This window comes from Pholcus phalangioides, unplaced genomic scaffold (assembly GCF_987345545.1).
Source record: "Pholcus phalangioides strain wild (caught in Gottingen) unplaced genomic scaffold, Ppha-v1.0 ptg000001l_1, whole genome shotgun sequence".
In the NCBI taxonomy this organism is placed as follows: Eukaryota; Metazoa; Arthropoda; class Arachnida; order Araneae; family Pholcidae; genus Pholcus; species Pholcus phalangioides.
Genome location: NW_028301594.1, coordinates 2,371,492 through 2,394,310, shown reverse-complemented (window position 1 = coordinate 2,394,310; position 22,819 = coordinate 2,371,492). Strand labels below are relative to the sequence as shown.

Genomic DNA, 22,819 nt, shown 5'->3' with positions numbered 1-22,819 from the left:
GTTACTTTTGAACCATCTATTAATTCAGTAAAATTTATTTGAAAGGGTCATCATTCGTTCTTTAGAAAACCAGCTGCAGTCAAACATCTCTATCTCAAAACTGACGGGACCGGAAAAAAATTAGAGATAGTTCTCGAGAAATAGGTTTCTTTTTTTAGAAAGAAAAGAAAAACACGCAAAAAATGGCGAAAAAATTCCACTGATAAAAACTAAAGAATACCCTACTATATTTTACTAATTACCAATGAAATTATTGGTTAAGATCCGAATAACCGAATCACTTCGCTGATAAAAAAAATTGTAGAAATAATTTTCAATGCAAACGGAAATAAATATGAGCATAGCATTCGTGTGTTAATTTCTTCATAGAGAAAACTTTCTATGTACAGTCGAAACTCGTCCGATTCATTTCTTTAGTCGATTCTCCGTTACAGTCAACCTCGTTAAGACGAACTCGCCAGATTCGAACTATATTTTTCACGTTGAACATAAATTAATATTTTATCAGGAAGTATTTTAGTATTCAAGTATTTTTAGTATATTTATTCTACTTCGTCATAATGAAGTTTGACTGCACTAAAAATAGTAAATTTTGCAGTGATTCAAACCCACTGCGTCAGCAGTTAAGGACACCACTGAAAATCCTTAAAATAAGGCAGGGGTTTCTAATTTTTTAAATTTGAATTTCATTCTCAAGAGTGCAGCGAACATCCTAAGTTTAGGAATTTATGTGCTTGAGTTACCGAGTGAAGGGCCTGATCAAAAAAAAAATTTAATGCAAATGGAATTACTTTCTACACCTGTAATCAAATCGGTGAATCATCAATAATTTAATGGGTATCTGGATGAAGGGCATGTTACGTCTTTTCCTAAATGTTTTTTTTTAATGAGAAGGTAAAATGTGATTTGACAAACTCCACTACAATGGTTTTAGTGTCCAAACTACCACTAGACAGCTTGTACTTTTTGAAAGTTGAAAAGTGGAAGAAGAGCATATGTGCGATTTCCGTAATGATTACAACCTCGAAATGTTTTCTGTAAAATTTTAAAATTGTAACATACGCTCTTCTTCCAGACACCCATTTAATTATAAAAACTCAGCCAATATTATTCAAAAACAACAAATCTTGAAAGATCTTTTTATGAATGATATAATTTATTCTCTTATACTTTTTTTATATTAAAAAAACATCAATATTTGCAGATATCTTCAATAGAAGAATGATACGGCACAGAACAAATAAAATGGAAAAAAGCATGAGACAAATGCCGACTTCTTCAACAGAAGTCATGAGCAACAGGGCCTGTGTGATTTAGTTATTACTATCGCAATAGTAACAGAACAAATTTTAAAATGCTTGATCCACGGCTATAAAAAATTTTCACCACTCTTTAACAGAGTTAAATTTTATTTGGTATTCCCATAACAGAAAAACATTAAATGCAACATAAGAACTTAATAAATCATATTGAACGAATGTATATTTCTCTGCAGGCTTACATAGATATTGTATTTTATAGTACTGCACCTATAAATTCAGGCATTAACAGAAAACTCTGGAGAAGGCATAAGTATTGCAATGAATTCATTCACAGTCAAGAAAAATCCAAGGAAACTTCCCTTTCACAAGAAAAATTTCACCTGAAAAGAAGAAAGAATCAATATTGAAAAGAAGTTTAAATAGAGAAATAATTTCAAATGAAATACAATGCAATAAAAAAGTTTCTAAAATGAAGAGAACCGAAAATGAAATTCCAATGACATCATAAAAAAATTAATCAAAACTAATGGAGAAAAGAAGGCATTAAAATTGAATATATATAGACATCTCTCTGTATTTGCAGGGGTTACATTCCAGGGGTAACCGTGAATACTGAAAATTCACGAATAATACCAACCATGAACTTTTTCATTTTTAGAGATCTCATTCATATCTGCTTTGTGCAGCAAAAGTGAAAGGGGCGTCCAGTGATTCTCAGTGATGTTTTCTGAATGAATATTATAATTTCTGTTACCTATCCCTTCTTCATTTCAGTTAATTTGTTAGAATATGGAAACTTCCTACATGGTCCCGCCCCCTCGAGAATTGGCCATGTTCAATTTGAAAGAAAGAGTGTATTATGGTAACAAGGCTTTCTCTTTCAATTTTTCTACATGTGAAAAACATACCATAGATGGGTTTATGTCATGGAAAAAATCCATTACCGATAATGAGCATAATGAACTTGTCGCTCACTTTTTAATCTTTATGCCATATTGCTTCAGTTTCACAGGAGCAGTCAGCTAGATTAATTCCTCCCTTACTTATCAATATCTGAATTGTGATTACTGTATATACTCGTGTATAAGCCAACTCGTATATAAGGCCCCCCCCCCGCAATTCAGGACCACCAAAACCGCAATAAATTGAAAACCCGTGTATAAGCCGACCCCAAAAAATTCCTTGCATTTCAGAAAAAAAAAAAAAATCTTATATTTTCATGCAAAATGAATAGCTTATGGAAATTTACAACAGGAAATGATTCAAACTTTTTAATCCGTTTCTTCTGAGTTTCCATGCTCATCGTAATCCATCGGGTCATCATAGGGTGCGGCATCTGTTTTTATGGGATCCGGAACTTTCGCCCTCGACATTTCGTCCCTGACATCTCGCCCCTGGAACGTTCCGTTCCCGTCACATTTGGCCCCCGGAAATTTCGCCCCTGGTGCGTTTGGCCCCTGAAAAATTCACACCTGACATTTCACCTGTCCTGATCGTATGAGTGACAGTGTGAGTGATCAAGTGACCGCATGAGTGACCAAGTGAGTGTGGCAATTGACTTTATGAGTAATTAACCGTATGAGTGACCGAGTGACTGACCGAATGGACGTATGAGTGACCAAGTGAATGACTGCATGAGCAACTAAGTGATTAACTGTACGAGTGATCAAGTGAGTGATCGAGGGATTGACCGTGTGAGTGACAAAGGGAGTTACTGAGCGATGGAACGTTTTAGTGAATAAGTCACTGACCGAATGAGGGACTTATTAAATACTGGTGTAAGTTTCCTAGTGAGTGATTGAGCGTATGAGTGACCAAGGGAAACACTGAATGATTGAGCGTATAAGTGACCGAGTGACTGACGGAATGAAAGACAGAGTGAATGCTTGAATACATTTCCGAGTGACTGAGTGATTGAGCATATGAGTGATCAAGGGAGAGACTGAGTGATTAACTGCATGAGTGACCGAGTGACTGAACAAATAGCCATATGAGTGACCGAGTGACTGACCAAATAGCCATTTAAGTGACCAAGTGAATGACCTCATGAGAGATCGAGTGAATGACCTCATGAGGGATCGAGTGAATGCAGTGGTTAACTGCATAATTGACCAAGTGAGTGACTGAATATGTGACCAGGTGAGTGACGATACAAGTGTCGAAGTGAGTGATCAAGGGACTGACCGCGTGAGTGACCAAGGGAGTTACTGAGTGATGGAACGCATATGTGAATGTGTGACCAAGTGAGTGACCAATTGAGTGGCTGCATGAGTGACAGAAAGATTGATAAAGTGAATGACCGTATGACTGACCCAGTGAGCGATTGATTGATTGACAAAGTGAGCGATTGAGTGATTGACAAAGATCAAGGGTGGAGTTTGTCTGCAAAGATGATCCTCCTCATCCTCTCCCTTTTTATAGGTGGTTACGTAGCACTGAGTGACCAAGTGAATGACCGCTTTCACTTGGTCACTCAGTGCTACGTAACGGAGTGACTCACACTTTAATGGATCCTAAGAATTTGGAATTTTCAGTTGGAGAATAAAATATTTTTCCTCAATTTTTTTACGTTGCTTCGAAATTTTTCAATATAAGAAGAGGTATTACCGTCCTGAACAAAAATATTAAAATCCCCCAAGGTACCTTTTCCCTCCCCTCATGCTTCCTAGATATCCAGGTGGGTTTAAATAAAAACCTTCATACTTAGGTTCACCATGTATGCAGGAAATAGCAATGCTGAATACGGCTTATCACTAAATTTTGCCAAAAATTTCAATTTATTGCACTTATATGATCACTTGCAGGGTCAGGGCAGGTGAAATGTCAGGCGGTAAATTTTCATTAAATTGATTTAATTTCATTTTCATTTCTTAACTCGATCACTCATGTGGTCACTCACTTGGTCACACGTACCATCATTCATACGGTCAAGGTAGGCAAAATGACAGGGGGGTCAATTTCCGATTTCCTTGATTACTCACTGAGTAACTCATATGATCACTCACTGGGTCACTCATATGGTCAGGGCAGGTGAAATGTCCGGGGTAAATTTTCAATTCACTCGATCACTCATGCATTCACTCACTTGGTCACTCATCATGCAGTCAGGGGAAGCAAAATGTCACGATTAAATGTCCAACTCACTCGATCACTCATGTGGCCACTTGTACCTTCATATGTTCACTCATATGGTCACGTGTACGATCAGGGCAGGCGAAATGTCAGGGAGTAAATTTCCGATTCAGTTGATAACTGACTGGGTCACTCATATGGTCACTCGTACCATCATTCATATGTTCACTCATACGGTCACGCGTACGGTCAGGGCAGGTGAAATGTCCAGGGGTAAATTTTCAATTCACTCGATCACTCATATATTCACTCACTTGGTCACTCATGCGGTCAGGGAAAGCAAAATGTCACGAGTAAATGTGCAACTCACTTGATCACTCATGTGGTCACTCACTTGGTCACTTGTACCATCATTCATATGTTCACTCATACAGTCACGCGTACAATAAGGAGAGGCGGAATATCAGAGATAAATTTCCGATTTACTTGATTATTCACTGAGTTACTCATATGGCCACTCACTGGGTCACTCATATGATCAGGGCAGGAGAAATGTCGGGGCGAAATTTCCGAAGGCCAAATGCAACTGGGTGAGATGTCAGGGGCGAAATTTCCGGGGACCAAATGTACAGGGGACGAAATGTGCCAGGGGCGAGATGTCGGAGGTGAAATATCGGGGGCAAAGGTTCCGTGAACCGTTTTTATCTTTATCTGGGCTGTCATCGTCACTTTCAAAGAGGATACCATCTTCAGTTCTGTCCATCGCATTGCTGATGCAACACCTTTTGAAATATCGGATGATAATTTCGGAGGAAACAGAATTCCATTCCTCATGTACCTATTGGCACACTAGGCTTAAGTTTCTTCAAGGCACCACTTTTTTTTAGTTTCTTTATCATCGGAACTCATCCATTCGATCCACAAATTCCTCAAAGTCTTTGAAAGGCTTGTTGATGCTCACATCTAAAGGCTGTATAACTGACGTTAACCCAACTGGTATCAAAGCCAATGATGTTTTCGATTTCTTTGCCTCGGCTTTGAAATTATCGGTTCTGTGGGGTTTGAACATATCCCATACAATAATGCTGGTTTCTCGAACACTGATACAAAAATGACTACTGATTGCAGGGGTTGATATTTTGTCAACAAAAACTAACCTGAGTATAAGCCGACCCCCCCCCCCTCCCCCACACTTGATGAACAAATTTTTCCACAAAAAGACTCGGCTTATACACGATTATATACGGTAATTAATTCTCAAATTTCTTATATGTTCATTTCATTGAGCCCTTTTTTATCCACCAAAATTAGAATACCTTTTATAAACTTTTTGGCTGGATTTTTAGAAAATTATGTACCCTCGGATGCACATTATGGCCAAAAGTTCTTCCAATTCGAGAGAATTGGCGTGGTAAAGATTGACTAAAAGAAGCTTTGAAAAGAAAGCATAAGCCTACATTGGAGAAAAAAAAACAGATTTGATGAGCTTTTGATGAAGCAGTTTGGGTTAGACAGCAATGTGCTAAGAAGATCCTATCTTTGGTTCCATTTTTGCAGGAGATACCAATGGCCTTCAATAAAGACTGGGTGAGGACAAAACATTTATAGAAAACCATCGTTGGCTTGATAAATCTAGAAAACTGGATATGTATGGGGAAAAAACTACCATCACATAAAATTAAATTATGATTAATTGGCAGATTTTCACATTTTCAGAGATTGTCTCTATTAACCAACGGTCACTCCAAACTCATTTTTCCCTGATTAATAAGGGTTCTGCTGTAGTCTCTAATGAAACTAGATACATATTAAAGCAATGAAAACTCCAATGGGCTGATGCATGTTCTGATTGTCTAGTGTTACAAGATTAGAAAATAGTTTCAGTGAACTTATTACTGGGGAAAAAATACATGATGACAATAATGAAGAGTGAATGGATCCCATATATTTGCAAGCCAATCTTTATCATCTTCACATATTTAACATGTGTGCATTTGTTGACATACCGACTGAGAATTCACTGCATTGTATGATAATAACTATGAAAATAAGAAAAGTCAAACCATGTACTGACCGAAGCATAGTATTGCAAACCAACATGAGAAACTGCTCATAAGATATATTGATCCAGCCCGTCATACTCGTATCATGGCTCTTGAATGCAGCTGTGAGAGACTATGGAAATAAAATTTTAATTGAAGTTATTTCTTATAATAAAGATATTTCTTATATACAGTAGTTTTTAAAAAAAATCACATTAAAAAACTGATTTTTGGCTTCTGGGGATAATTAAAAGTAAATTATGTAAGAAACATACATTTGTGAACAACTAACGAAGAATATAATGGACATAATATAGGCAGTGATTTTCAAACACTTGCCACCTATGGCTTCCTTGTCTAATTAAATTTTTTACCTTCCCAATTCACAGCTCATCTGCGACTTCCCAGAATACTTTAGTAGATATTTTCACTTACAAAAGACACACATTAATGGCCAAACAAATCATTATATCCAGCTCCTGACAAGGGTTGGCAACGCCCCTAGGAGCCATGATGCACACTTTGAGAAACACTATATTAGGAGCTGAAGAAAAGAAGGTAAGAGCAAAGATGAAAATTATTTGCAGAATATAAAAAGTCGCTACGTTTCTAGAAAAGAAAATTTTTTTCTGACCCTTTCTCTGAGAGTGTGGCTTATACATGCTCTGGAAATAACTATAACACCAGTGAGTGCTGGTGGATGTCTCATTATTTTGGAAACATACTAAGTCATAACTCTTTTTCTTTTTTAAGTTATTTAATAGAAGAAATAGAGATTTTTTGTTACATGTTTGGTCGACGATCAGAGCCAGACTGAACTCCAATACAAGAAAACACACGATAACGCCTAACTAGCAGGTGGCATAAAAAACAGGGTTGGTAAAACCCTGTAATAACCAGGTTTTTTTTGGTTTAAACTGGTTTTTTTGTTTTAAATGGTATTAACATTAAAAACAATGAAATTTCTAAAAATCATTCAAACTTCCAATAATTAACTAAAATAAAATGTTTATTAATGTAATTAACACTATTCCCATGCTAATTAATCAATAAATATTTATTACATTTTAACAAAAACCACCTTTTCAAATTTAATTATTTTTTGCTTAACTCAATGGATTATTATGTGTTTGAAAATTCTTTTAATGTTATTATTAATCATATAATATATAAAGGTTTTTCTCCAGTTACTTTCAGTATATTTAATTACGAAGCTATTTTGCAAAAAGTAATAAAAATTAGGTGAATATAATGTATTTAATGAAGCATAAATAATGCAGATTAATTAGCAATGATTTACGATATACAGGGTGATTATAACTAAGGTTCTGATTTCAAAACACTGTAAAAAAAGAACAATTGTCAGAATGACTTGAAAATTGACATGAATATTCCTGAAAAAATTCAATTTTATTTGATAAAGGGGAAAAATACTTAAAAATGTAAAATTAATGACACATCATCCAACATGTGGGAAATTTGCTCGCAGAATGGAAAAGATAGCCAGTCATGGCAGAATGATACCTTAATTATAGCATTTCACGATTTCATAATTCATGGAAACATCACAAAAAACGAAGTGATTGAACAAATAACAACTTACTTAGTAAATATGTTGTCCACCGCGTGTTCTGGCTATGAGGTTGAAAGCACAAAAATTCTTTTCCGACAACAGAATCGGAGTATGCCATGGTCATAATGTGGATGTGCTTGCAATTCAGCTTTATTAAACAAAACACGCCCCCCCCCCATTAATATTCCTAAGGAACTTCTAACATATAGGAGATGTGCTGGAGATTGCAATTCACCAAAAGTTTGCAATCTGACCACTGTTTATAACATTTTGAGGTACCCCCACAGCCAGAAGGGTTAAGGTGCATCCTGTCAAAATGGGTCTTCAGCAGCTGCTTTGCTGGTATTGCAATGTGCATCTTGATAGAAGTTCTATCCACACACTAATGCTGTGGAAGTGCCGAAAGGATGTGGTTGCACGAAATAGATTTATACTGCTGGCCAAGTACAGCATCATCTACTTGCACATTTTGCACTTTTTTCTTTTGCGAAAGAAACTTCCATTGCTTCAGGAGTATCCATGCAAATTTTCAAGTCATTCTGATCAGTACTTATTGTATAGTTTTGGAATCAAATCTTAAATTATAATCACCCCGTATATAGCTGATTATTTTTCATAAATCTGTTACTACTATACAGTAGAACCTTGATTAACTGGGCTTAACAGTGTGTGTGTGAAAGTATAAAAAAACAACTATTGAATATTAAGACTGGGAGATATACAGTAGGAGATGTGCTGCTTATGGGAAAGAAAATGAAAATGTATGTGAGGTAACGTAACCACTAGCACACTAGTCTTTGTCCTTTAAGGACAGCTGGTGTCTTTATTGGATTATAGGACCACCTGCCCCTAGCATGATGGTGTCACTACTGTAGCTGCTTCTTTCTGGAGGGAAAAAGAAACCCAGTGAGATAATACACCACTACATTTAGATGTGTGATGCAATCGTCATTCATGAATTTTCTAAAGATATATAGAGCATCAGAATGTAGCCAAAGGTTAGAAAATGTTGTAAGAATGAGAAATTTTGGCTTTTATATATAACTTTAAATAACTAAGATACTTCATTTGAAAAATATATATATATATATTCTGGCCACTTTTATGAGACTTTTTAAAATAAACCACTTATAAAATCTTATGTCATTTAAAGATATACCATCAGAATGTACCCCAAGGATATAAAATGTGGTAAAAATGAAACATGTTGGCCAATAATGAACCAATATGATATTTTTCAAGGAAAAAAATGATATTTAGGCAACTTTTATTTGATTTTTTGAAAAAAATCCGAATCCACTTAAACCACTTGGTTAAAACCATGGTTTAAACCAAACAACCCTGATAAAAAACATAATAAAAATTGCATACAATAAGTAGCACCACAATACAAAAAAAATTACCATGGAGAATTTTTTTGTTTTTTCGTTTTCTGTTGCATGAGATTTTTCAACTGATCTAAGTTATTTTCTTATCACTGATTTCAAATCTGAAATTGAATTCTCTCTGCAAGCTCTAGTTTTTATGGAGTTTGATATTTTTGATGTTTTTTTATATACTGATACACTAGCTTAGTTGTTTCAGTTTAGTTGTACTACTATATAGATTCACTAGTGTGTCAATTTATCAGTCTGTAGCATCAGTTTTATAAATTTATTTCTAGTGGCTACTAGAGGGCAGTATTTTTCTAGCATGTAGGGTGTGGCATCAGGAAGACAACCACAGTACATTTCAGTTGCAGATGTGATAAGGAAATGTCATATTCTTCTCTGTCTTTAGTGCTATTTTCTGTGTTCGTTTTTAACTGAGTAAACAAGTGCATTTTGAGGAGTTTGTTTCAGATCTGATTAATAGCTTCAAGTAGATGTTGATGTTCAAATAGTCCTAATGCATTCTGTACATGCTTGTAAAGCCTGTTTTGAAATTCGACTTGGGGACCCAAGACAAAAAATTGGTTCCTCATATTGTGTGCCATAATTGCGAGGAAATGCTTTGCGACTGGACAAAAGGAAAATGAAAGGGTTTGCCTTTCGGAATTCCCATGGTTTGGCAGGAACCCACAGATCACCTAACTAATTGCTATTTTTTCCTGGTCAACACAAAGGGTGTCAGCCAGAAAAATCAGCACAAGAACTCCTACATTGATATTGCATCCATTATTCGACCAATTCCACACTCTGAGAAACTCCCGATTCCTGTGTTTAATGGTTTTGGCTCATCTGAAGATGAAGACACTGAGCAAGACCAACAAGTGTGGTTATGCTGATAGCAAGAATTCATCAGCTCCTTAGCAGTTTAATCAAGCAGAATTGAATGACCTTATACGTGATTTGGCCCTCTCCAAAAAAGCAGGTGGGGTATTAGGCTACAGGAAAAGAATCTACACTTGATTCCTCTACAAAAGTTTCTTTTTGGTCACTAGAATGCTGTTGGCTTTTTGTGAGCTCTGGTGCAACATCAGTGTAAAGCTTCATTTCCTGTTTAGTCAATTGATCAATCAGCCTTGATCAATTCCCTAAGAATCTTGGGGCTGTAAATGATGAACATGGAGAGCGCTCTCATCAAGATTTCACAATGGAAGAGTGCTACCAAGGCTGCCGAGACAAAAATATGATGGTGGACTACTGCTGGAGTATCAAACAAGATTTCCCTCATAAAGTCCATAAATGCAAGAGTTATAAAAGCAAATTCTTGCCTGCAAACTGCCAGAAAAAATAAATTCCAAAAATAACCAAAAAACGCCAAAAAAAATTAGAGCTTATAGGAAAAACTGAACTCAGATTTGAAATCAGCATACTCGAATTAGATAAGATCAAGGGCATGTATAAATTAAACAAAAATTTTGTTCCCCAGTGTTATTTGCCTTAAAATAGGAACAAAAATTCCATAATGCAACACTATTTTTTTTATTTAAGCAAATAGCACATGCATAAATTATAGCTTCTGCTTGATACTATATATTTCAAAAGATGGTCTCTCTTGAGGTCATGTCAGAAGATATGGTTGTAATGATGGTAAAGTTATGACAAAGAAAAAAATTTACCTGTAGGGTTACACAAGCTTGTATATAATCATCAAAAGTGATTGAACCCTTGTTGTTCCTATCAAACTTCTTCACCAAAAGATCATAAAATGCATCTGATAAACGGAAACCTACATTGATTCAAATAAGGGGAAAAAACCATGAAACACAAAATTTGAATTCATTTCAAAACTGCTAAATTTTATAGAAAAAAGTAAACGCCAAGAAAGAATGGATCAATTTCTTTTAACACCAATCTCATTAAGCTTAAATAATCCATCAAAACCCCTTTTCACATAGATATCTTCTAAATAAGTGTTTCTCAACCTATGGTCCGCAACAATGGCATAGGTGGTCTGCAGGCAGACCTGGTAATTTGATTCCAACTGAATAAAAAATTATTAAATTGTAATTTATATTACTAATATCCACTTGGATTAAAATAAAAATTATACCTTCATACGTAGGTTCACCATAACTCATAAAAAATGAGGGAAAATGTGATCCTAAATACAGAATAATTATCCTGATTGTAGCCAAAAGATGTAATTTGTGACAAATTTGATAATTACTGCCAAAATGGATGAAGAATGGGGGAAATAAAGGGTTGCTACAAATCGTAATAAACAAAAATTTATTTGACAAAAAAAAATTAAAATGAGTTTTACAATAGTAAATTACAAATTTCAATAAGCATCATAGAAAAAAAAACCAGCCAAAAATGTATAAAACTATTCCAAACAAATGAAAAACACTAGAAGCTCCCATGATATGGGGGGGGGCGCACAAGTGGTCCATCAAATTGCTTCAGATACTTTACTGGTCCTTGGGTTTAGAAAAGTTAAGAAATGCTGTTATAAATTTATTAAACAAAAGAAACCCATTCCAAAATGTTTCATGACATTTCAGAACTTTGTGGCATAAAGAATCTCATATATGGAAGGTATTTCTGATGAAGTTTGAGACAAGTCATTGATATTTCACATGTAAAGTGAAGCCTCTCATTATACATATAATTTTGTATCCAAGTACTGGAGATATTTCGTAGAAGATAAAAATTGATTCTAATTAAACAAAAAACTCTTGAATGTGCATCACTTGAATATGAATACTGTAAATAATAGAAATATTCAAAGGAAAAAACCCTTACCAAAAGATTCCAAAGCCGTTTTTAATTCATTCCTGTCTATAGTTCCAGAGTTGTCTCTATCGAAGCTTTTGAAGCAATTGAGCCAATCAGTCACATACTTCCATAAGTTACAAAACTCGTTGAAATCTATCATGCTTGTATTATCTCTATCAAACATACCTATAAGATAATCACAATAAGAATCTGTTTTTTTGTTTTTTTTTTGTAATTGACTGCATGCATTTTAACTTCAAAATTTAATGGGGAAGAAATATTCTAATAACTTTTTGCTAATAAAAATCTTTGAAAATCAACTGGCATGTACAACGATATCTTGAGTAATGAATTTAATTTTTTCCTGAAAGTAACTCATGTTGCAAGAATTTGCCAAGAAAATCTTGAAGAAAATTTTCCCATTTAAAGTAATGGAGGTAGATTTCTTCAATTCGTTCAACATCTTCACATTAATTATGTGTGAAGAAGTGGAGGAGCATTTGAGTGTTTAAAAGTTTAATTTTGATGCACACAGCACTCTGTCAATGTAGCTTTATGCACATTGTAGCTTATTATGCACACTTTTTTTGCAAAAAATTTATAAATAAAAGCTATATATTCAGATTGATTTAAAATATCTCTTCCACTGTCTACATCAACTTATTTACCATACATCACATACCGTATTTTAATGTGTATAAGGAACTTTTTGCCAAAATTTCAGTCCCAAAAATAATGGGGGGGGGGGGGGGGGGACATCAATAGTATTATATAAATATTAACAAATTACTCCGTTCATAATTTACAATGAGAGTGAGACTGATAATGATGATGAACCAATTAGTTCACTATCATCAGAGTCACTCTCATCGTAAATTGCACTGACATGGCTTGCTATCATAGTTATACAGTCGATTGCCATTTTAACGAATACCAGTATAGCGAAAATCTTGTTTTAACGAAAAATTTTGTAATCCCTCAAATAAGTTTACATAGAAATGAAATAATATAATCTGGAATTCCTTTATACCGAAATTTCGTTATTACGAAGTGATTTATTTCTCCGGTCTCTTGGAGTTCGTTATAACAGGATTCAACATTGGTCAATTATATAACCAATATTATATCAACTGATACAACTGATTAATTATAGAAATATATAATTTAGTAGTTAATATAACTGATTTGGTTAATTAGATAACCAATATTATAACAACCGATATAACTGATTATATCATATCGTCTCACTCATGCTGGAAGCAAGAATATACAATGCCCTTGGTAAAAAAATAACGTGGGAAATGATGTTTGAATGTTTACTCTACCCATGTTATTCTATGGAAGTTATTTTCCTAAAATGTTTTGTAACATGTTTCAATAGGGAGGATACACATTCACATTTCAGGCAAAACTTTGATAGCAAAATAAGGAATTAAACCAGCTGATTAAAAAAAAAAGTGAAAATTTGCACATTCGCGCTTCTAACATGAGGGAGATCATAACACAATATAATATTATATCAACTGATATCAATCCTGTTATCATATTATATTAATCAACTGATATATTATATTAATAATATAATATGATAACAGGGTTATAATGGCATGTAATCCTATCATGTTATTGCCAATTGCATTGACATAGCTGGTTGTGATGAATCAGATGAGAGTGATAAAGAATCTAATGATTTATATGATGTGTATGGATAAATTTTTTTTTCAAATATCTCAAAATAAAAAATATATTTGAAAACTTCTTCCCAAATTTTAAGCCCAAAAAATCAGGGAGTTCCTTATACACATTAAAATACAGAAAATGAAAAAGCAAAGAACTTTTACATTATTAAAAAAAAATTGACACTAAAGTAACCAATTCCCTATTTTATCAAATAATTTTTTATAGGTGCAATGTAGCATTTCTGATGTCTTCGTTCAAAATATTATTGGACTATTTTTTGTAAGTTGAACACTTACGATAATACAGTGGTTTTTTTTTTCAGAAATTATAGCACTTTTTAAAGAAAATTAATCAGCATGTGTAATCTATGCTGAATAAAAGTTTTGCCTATAAGAAAAATTTATTTCTGTTGACTGGAACTTGTTTAAAATGCCAAGGCCATGTGTTCAAATGACCTCCTCAAATATTTATAGTTGAATATTGGTTTGATTATTTTATAACATTTTAAGCATACATTTCTTACTTATAACTTGAACTATTCGCAAGTAGAAATGCTCCAGGCACCACTGTATAACTTGTGTCAAACAAAACAAATTACATACAATCTGATTGATTGCAATTCGAGTCAATCTATGTTTAAAACAATTTTGCAAATGCATATTAGCATGATTAAATTCTAGACTTCAACATTTGACTACAAATTAGCTTTATTAATAAATGTAAAATAATATATGTCAGCAAATTTTACATTTACTCAAGACTAAATTGACTTCAAAACTATATTATGTAAAACATTCCATGTTGCACTGCAGGGTTAAAGAGCTTTCCATGATTCCCATAATGGAAGGATTTCTTCAAACACAAACAGCAAAAATGGCATGTTTAACGTCTTTTTTCCCACCAACTTCTTAAATTTAAAACTCTCAAATGCTTTCTTGAAATTGAAATAAAAAAGAAATACATTGCAATACATTCAAATCAATATCTTCTAACTTTACTAATTATGACACACACTCATACAGTGAAACATACCAATCATTAGTCTGACAGTTTCTGGGTTGAAAGGCTTCCAGGTGCCTGGAAAATAACACAAAAATGTATAATAAATAACAGCAAATTATGAATATTGATGATGCAACCTTATTAAAAATTAAATTGATCTTCTATGTATCGAATTCAAGTCATTTTGGTATAATGTACATTTGATGCTTGTAATAACGACCATCTCTTGTAACAATCCTTCCATTATAGTGACTGTTACGACAGATCCCATATTTTTTATCCAATATAACAATCAGTAAATATAATTCAATCCATTACAATAACTGAACTCAGCTCAGCCTCTCATTTTTTTGGCAAAAAAATTAACAAACCTATCTTTGATTGTGTTTGACCTTGACCTTTGATACTTGGAGAAGAAAAGATAAAACATTGTCATTTCTGCGGAAAACAATTTAGTTAAGTATCGACTGCACTGCAAGCAGGACAAGTCATAGCAAGGCGCACTGCATTAACACGACTCAACTGCATGACATGTTTCCCTTAGCCTGTTTAATATTCTTTTATTTTCTCACATTATTTTCTCACATGATGACTCACAACTCCCACTTCCCACATGGTTGATTTTTCACAATTTTACTTAATTACTGAACAGTTAACTGAACTTATGTTTTCATTCTGGAAATTATCCATTCGATATGGCTGTCTTAAATAAAAACAACGCTATATCTTTAACACATTAACAGCATACCAGGAAACATCAAGGCTGACCAGCATGCAGAGAAATTTGAATCACAGACTCCGGAAAACTCTTAAATATCTTTATAATAAAAATCCCTAGAACTGGCTAATGTATGCTCTGACCTTTTTTGAATCTCGCTTTTCCCAGCATGACGAGAATAGACAACAACATTAAAAAATCTGGTGTCCCTTGAGTTTGGCAGTATGCCGGCTAATGCTGGGGAAAACAGTAGATCTCGCATTGAAAGCTTTGGCAATAGTTGACTAGAAATTCATGTCGAAAGTCAAAATAGCTGAATCATTGAATATTCCTAGGAGTACTTTGCTCACCATAATTAAAAATAGTGTTTAACTTCATGAAAGCACACAGAAGGGGGGTTTCCTTCTTCTCATATTCATTCATCATGAGAATGGAAATTCCAAGAAGTAGAAGCTAATTTTAGATTTTTTTAAATGTTCGATATGATGACCTCCAATATAACATCCGTTTTCAAAGAAACATGAGGGTTTCTTTATAATGAGTGTTGAATGTAACTGAAAAAATTACACAGCATTAAAACTCTACATCCAATTTTGAATGGCTAGACCAGTGGTTCCCAATCACCCCCTTTCATATTGCAAGCAACCCCCTGAATGAATGAATGAATACCAGGACTCTGCCACTGGACCTATCCCATTGCTGAGATCTCTTCCAACCTAGCTTTGTGGCAGAATCCGGAACAAAGTGTACCTAACAGTCTGAGTGTGCATCTAGTGACATATCTGATTTTTCAGTGCTGCAATCTATAAATTCCCCCTGAAAATGTATATAGGACTTACTCCAACGTGCCTCTGAAAATGTGCAACGGGCGTACCCATATGTCGCATCATAAACATAGGCTACCATAAAATGCATTGAAGACTTGCTTACCTTTTGATATGCTTATGAGGCTTACATAATGATCGGGTGTATGGTAGGTGTGTACACTCCTAGGAATGTGTAGTAAAGCTCTTGCATACTTCCAGAAATGCATATAAAAAGCTTACATACCCCCTTCCGTATATTGTGCCATAACAAATATTTTTCACTTTTTCATTATTACTGAATTTTTCTGTGTATAATCCCCAGATTACACATTTAAAAAAACATTGAAATTCATCAGTGCAGATTATTATCCGCTGTTTTTTTTTAGCAATTATATATTCAATACATATTTTAAAAATTAATTTGTAAGAAATAATTTTTTAAATATTTTTATAGATGTAAATGGAAGAGTCAACATTTTTTCTTAAGAAACACAAACAGCAACCACTTCCATTTCATGAGATTTCATTATTGAGGAATGTAATTCGTATCTGCAGGTTATTGGATTGTTTCCCACCATAGTCCATGCCTCCTGAGATGAACCAACCAGCTTATATCCCCTAGGGAGACAGAGCGGGGTTCACGGTTGGTCTGGAGGTTATTGGATTGGATTTCGGTTTTTGTGGTGCAAAGACTAATTAGGTCAAGCTGTGTCAAAACAAATGCGCAACCAAAAAATAAGATAAAATTTGTTCTCGTCATGCCCATCTGTAAGTTATGAGCAGGAAATTACGATTGTTTTATTTGTTGTGTTATCAAACAAGATGTGTTATCAAGCAATACACACATTTTCAGTGGTTCTTCCCCTTCAAGTGCCTGTATCTGCTAATGATCCTATAACTAGTGTAGTTTGGGAGTGATCAACTGAAATAGATTATACACTAATTTGATACAACTTTCACAATTGAGTATAAATTGTCATAAAAACTATGCATACCATTAGACAAAGCTCCCTGGAGTTCAGTTGCACTTATGTGGCCACTCCTATCTTTGTCAACACTGTTTAATAAAAGTGATAAGAAAAAAATAGCATTAGGATCTAGAATGACATTGTGATGAATATGCACATTTGATTAATTTGATTGATATAATGTAATAGAGCCCAGAAGTTTAGGAACTACAAATGGTCGAAATAGGCAAGCAAACAGGCACTAAAAATGCTTAAAATAGGCACTAAAAAAATTTATAACCGTTTGAAGAAAGGGAAAGAATAAGTATAAACACTAAATTATAAGGATCCTAGAACTGGCTAAAAAATTGGTTGCGCTTACTTCATTTATTGTTTCAGTTTTTGTTTAACTTTGACGACAATGCAGTTATTATAAATTGATGTCATGCCAAAATAAACAAACGTTTCCGAGGTGCCACAGTTGGCGACTTTCTGAAGGAGTCTAAACTGCATGCCACCCATTTTGGACAATATATGTGTGTTTTTTTTCCATGTAGAATATACAATTTTAATAGAGCATAGCATAAATGCTGACAGAAAAAACTATGGAACTATTCAATATTTCTTCAATTCAAGATGATTCTCGACCTTCCGAAATTTCTTCAACTGCTTATATATGCATATTGATATAAACCATATGCTGTACACTTTTTAAAAGTTCTAAAATGTTATTCATATATATCATTCATTTTAGGTTATGAATGATTTTTGACAGTTTTTTATGGTTTAAACCAGTTTTGACAGTTAAACTAGTTTTTGGCACTTGTCTTGTCAAAAACCCAACCCTGGTGTAAACAAAATAAAATCAAAACAACATGGGGCTCCAGGGCTATGTCAGTTCCTTCCCTTCCCCATGGGTCATGACAACAAATGACCTCATTGGTCAGCTTTACAGAAACACACACAATGCTATGAGCATGACATGTTATGTGAAGCCTGAGGAAAAAGGAAAAACTTCTCATCTTTTTCTCATACATGAGATGCGTTCATCTGAAACAAAAACATTTATGTCTAACACCATCCGACCAAAGTAAATTTAATGCATGGCAACACCAAGTTTTTTTATATCTCAGGCACTTACACCTATTTGCGTTCAAATGGGACTGGAAGGGGGAGAGGCTTACTGATAATAGTAAGAGTTGGCAATTTTAAATAGAGCAATTCTTTTTAAGCTGTTACTGCCTAAAATATCCAAGTCCCGCAGAATATAGTCCTTGCATCTCGAGGACTCGGGTTCGAACCCCACCATCGTCACAATGGTGGTCAGCTGAAATTGGTTTGCTGTGATTCCCAGTGGTGATTGACTGAAATTTTTGACTGAGGTGATTTTCTGTGGTTCCTAACTTGGAAACACAAGCTGATTTCCCTGTTAAAAAAAATCTTGCTACAGAGAGCAACAGGCCTCTGCAACTATACAGTTATTCAATAATTACACTTCACTCATAGTTAGAAAAACTGATTTCAGATGGGATGGCAGCACTACACATAACAAACATTACACAGAAACAAACTTCACATCAGGTTCACACGCGCATGTTCTAACATGTATCAATTCGTTAGAAATTCCGCAGAGGAATATGGACGAGGTGTATGTGTTGTTTAGTAGTAGAATATAGCCCCTGAAAGCAACGAATGAACAAAAAAAATGTTAAAATAGGCATTTATAGCAGGAAAAATAAAAAAAGGGGGGGGGGTGTTTACAAAAAAGTTTGAAAATAGGCAAAAAAAAATGCATTTATTGCATTTTGCCTGAACTAGTAATAATACATCAGGAAGAAATAACAAATTCATCAGATAATACACACATACCTTTGGAAAATGTTCCACAAAAACTGTTGATCGGGCATTTGGACAGCCATATGCTTTACAAGGTGCACAACCTTTAGAAACATAAGTAAAGATCATAATGTTGATTATTGGTTCATTTGCAATGTAAAACAATGATTTAATATTAATCAACAATAAAGAGAGAGAGAACTCTGGATAGTCGCTCAACTTAAAGGAGTATGAAAGCGGATTAATCCACGAATTTGTGTCCCTTATCATCAAGAGCATAATAATGCATATTTATACTAACTCTTACGAATAATGACAGATCTTTCCTGTTTAAAACATTTTCCAGCTTAGGTTTTTGCTGTTTTTTTTAAAAATGTTACAAGCAAGATGCAACTTTGTCAATAATACAACTTTTTCACTGAAAGGGGAGACGATGGGATGCACACATATGTTCCGCAGATTCTACTTTTTTTTATTTATTTTTTAATCATGAAATATTAAAAAACGATTAATTGAACCTCGGATCATGAAAATAAGTCGTACTAAGCAAGAAAACGCTTTAATGGGAGGAATGTTTTAGATGGGAAGCTCAGCATTAAGAGATGTCAGTTGATCCGGAAAATTTTGCCTCCAACATTTCACCTTACAGGTATTTCGTCCGACATTTTGCCTCTGGGACATTTTATTCCTGGTTCATTTCGCTTGCCTTGACCGTACAAGTGACTGACTATGTGAGTAACCAAGTAAGTGTGCAATTGACTTTATAAGTGAGTAACCATATGAATGACCTAGTGAGTGACTGAATGATTATATGAGTGTGACTGTGACTGTATGGTTGATAATGACCCTGAAATTACCAAGTGAGTGACATAACTAACATAATATTTACACATGGGGTGGGCGAAATGGGTGTGAATTATTCAGGGCTGAATGTCCAACTCACTTAGTCACTCATACTGTCATGTGCTTGCTTGGTCACTCATCTGATCAGGGCAAGCAAACTGTCCGGGGCAAAATATAACAGTCAACGAAACATGCTAGTGGTGAAATGTTGGGGTGCCTGGGTGAAAATCAAGTGAAATTGAGTCATAGGGGCTGTTCAAGTATTATGTCATCACCGATGGGGGGGGGGGTCCCGATTTGCTGACTTTTGATGACAAGGGGGGAGGGGGGGGTTTGGATAATGCTTACGTCATCAACCACCCTTTATGAAAATATGAGTTAGGATTCAGAGGGGCAGAGCTGATGGCGAAATTTTGCTGACAAGGGTAGGAGGGGGTCAAAAATGGCTAAAAATTTGCTTACGTAATACTTGAACGGCCCCATAGCAAGAAATCAAACCAATAAGTAAAAGAATCTCACTTGTATGGGAGGGGTAAGGAAACATGGCCAATTCCCAATATACCGTAAACTGTTTTTGTAACCAAATTTTCATATGCGCCAAAACAGCGATATGTTGCCAACATAATTCTTCCAGGTCCTAAAACATAGATGGTGCCACTGCGCCCGCTTTTCTTTTCCACAGCTTATTGTTGCTATTTCGTTTTTCTTCCTGCATTATGGCTGATCACATAGATGTAATATATCTGTACTGCCTACACATGGGCGGATATGGGGGGGGGGGGGCATTGTTCCCAACGTCAAAAGTGAAGTGGACAGATCTAACGTACATATTATAAATATGAATTGATATCATCATCGTGCCCTTCCCAGACATAGGCGGAGATTGACTTGTAAGTCTGGGGGGGGGGGGGGAGGCACGATGATGATGTCAATTCATATATACATTAGATCAGTCGACTCCACCTTTGACTCCTGTATCTCCGCCCATGTTCCCAGACTTCCAAGTCTATCTCAGCCTTTGCACCTACAATTTGAAGGGCTGAGAAGTGTTAAACTTCCGTATGAAGATGGGCCTGTGTTAATAGACCTTTTCAATCGTTTTTGGGTGTTCGGAAAGTAACCCTAGTGCATAGAGCCTTGCCATAGCCTTTTTGTTGGTTCGAGGTCGATATTATCAGGTCCAGGGGCAGGAGCCGCTCCTTATTGGTATGACGAGCGTGAACTTGGTGGCAAAGCCGTTTGCGGGGCACGCCTGTACGAAGTGTGGCCTACAGGCATTTATTGATTAAATAACAATTATTAATATATTTAATATGCATAAATTTTTTTATTTCCACATGTTTTTAATCGTTTTTGAGTAACCCTAGTGCTGCTAAAGCGGGTTAGGCGATACAAAAAGTCGCCAAATCGCGATATACCGTGTATTGGGAATTTACTGAATGCATGGTAAAAAAAAGGGGGGCCCCGGGTAAGGGAAAAAGCAGGCTGATCTGCATTTCATTAACTTGGGCGCCCTAATATATGTAATCATCTTAAAACTTGAGCGCCCTAAGAGCAGTCGGGCTTATATTAATGATACACGTCCCAAATAAATTCATAACTCATTTGACGCCATGAACCTTTTACTTTACACGAAAATTTAATATTTTACTGGTTTTATTCTTAAACAAAATTCAAACATTGGAAATAGAGGTGCAATTTCAGTGTCGAAGTGGACTTGATGATTTAGGGCGTTGCGAAAGCTTTAATCACAATGAACACGAATCAAATGATACACAAATGTTTAATTAATATGGAAATTAGACATATTACAATTACAATGGAAATAAATTCTAGATTTAAATGTGAAATATTTACACGGTAAAATCCTCGAAAACCCCGGTCTCCAACAGTCGTAATATTACGTCACTGTTTACAAATAGCGTCGTGAAAAAGGTGATGCCATCACGTTTTCAGTAAAAAATCAGTTTTTCCTGCTGTTTTTCAGAAATCAAACAGACATGACTAGAATGACCATATTCCCTCGAGATAAATACGGGACATTGAGATTCCAAATAAGGGAAAATACGGGACATCGCCAATTTTCGCCAAAAAACGCCAAAATCAAAGTTGCCAAATATTGTTGAAATTACGGAAAAATCACAATGACGGGAAATGATGCATTACTGCAAATTGCATTGGATTAAAATATATTCCACGAAAAAAAACAAAAAAACGTTAACCAAGGCAAATGTGGAAGATAGGAAAATTAATATTCTGATGATATATAGTTGTAATTATCATAAAATAATTTATGAGTTGAAAAATAATGTCAATCTTTGACTTCAATAAAGAATAAAAATTCAAGTAATCTTCGTGTAAAATACGGGAAAAGCCGGGACGACCAAAAAAAACAGAAAATAACGGGATTGTCCCGGGAAATACGGGACGTATACCTTACACATGACTAGGGTGACCATACGTCCCGTATTTCCCGGGACAGTCCCGGTATTTTCTGTATTTTTGGCCATCCCGACTTTTTGGCAAAAGTGTCCCGGTTTTTCCCGTATTTTACACGAAGCCTACTTGAATTTTTATTCTTTATTGAAGTCGAAGATTGAAATTATTTTTAAACTAATAAACTATATTATGATAATTACAACTATAAATGAGAATATTAATCTCCCACATTTGCCTTGGTGAACGCTTTTTTCGTAAAATTCATTTTAATCCACTGCAATTTGCAGTAACGCTTCATTTCCCGCCATTGTGATTTTTCCGTAATTTTAACAATATTGGGCAACTTTGCTCGGTTTTGGCGTCATTTTCGGCGATAATTGGCGATGTCCCGTATTTTCCCGTATTTGGAATCTGAATATCCCGTATTTTTCTCGAGGAATTATGGTCAGTCTAC

General features: G+C 34.9%; 1 protein-coding gene across 1 annotated transcript; it reads right to left on the bottom strand.

The window, feature by feature from the left end:
* Positions 1-1,134: 1,134 nt before the first annotated feature.
* LOC149089668 (programmed cell death protein 6-like) lies at positions 1,135-21,870 on the bottom strand. The gene is made up of 8 exons (XM_089235331.1): positions 21,784-21,870; positions 19,117-19,187; positions 17,296-17,357; positions 14,807-14,851; positions 12,122-12,280; positions 10,993-11,102; positions 6,409-6,509; positions 1,135-1,642 (listed from the first exon to the last, which is right to left on the bottom strand). The coding sequence occupies exons 2-8, from the start codon at positions 19,164-19,166 to the stop codon at positions 1,639-1,641; spliced, it is 531 nt and encodes a 176-aa protein (XP_089091457.1). The 5' UTR covers positions 19,167-19,187; positions 21,784-21,870; the 3' UTR covers positions 1,135-1,638.
* Positions 21,871-22,819: the final 949 nt, after the last annotated feature.

Coding starts and splice junctions, on each gene's coding strand:
- LOC149089668 (XM_089235331.1), bottom strand. CDS start 19,166: ATGGCTGTCCAAATGCCCGATCAACAGTTTTTGTGGAACATTTTCCAA. Junction 14,852..17,295: donor CCAGGGAGCTTTGTCTAATG/GTATGCATAGTT, acceptor GTTATTTTCCAG/GCACCTGGAAGCCTTTCAAC. Junction 12,281..14,806: donor AACTGTCAGACTAATGATTG/GTATGTTTCACT, acceptor ATTATCTTATAG/GTATGTTTGATAGAGATAAT.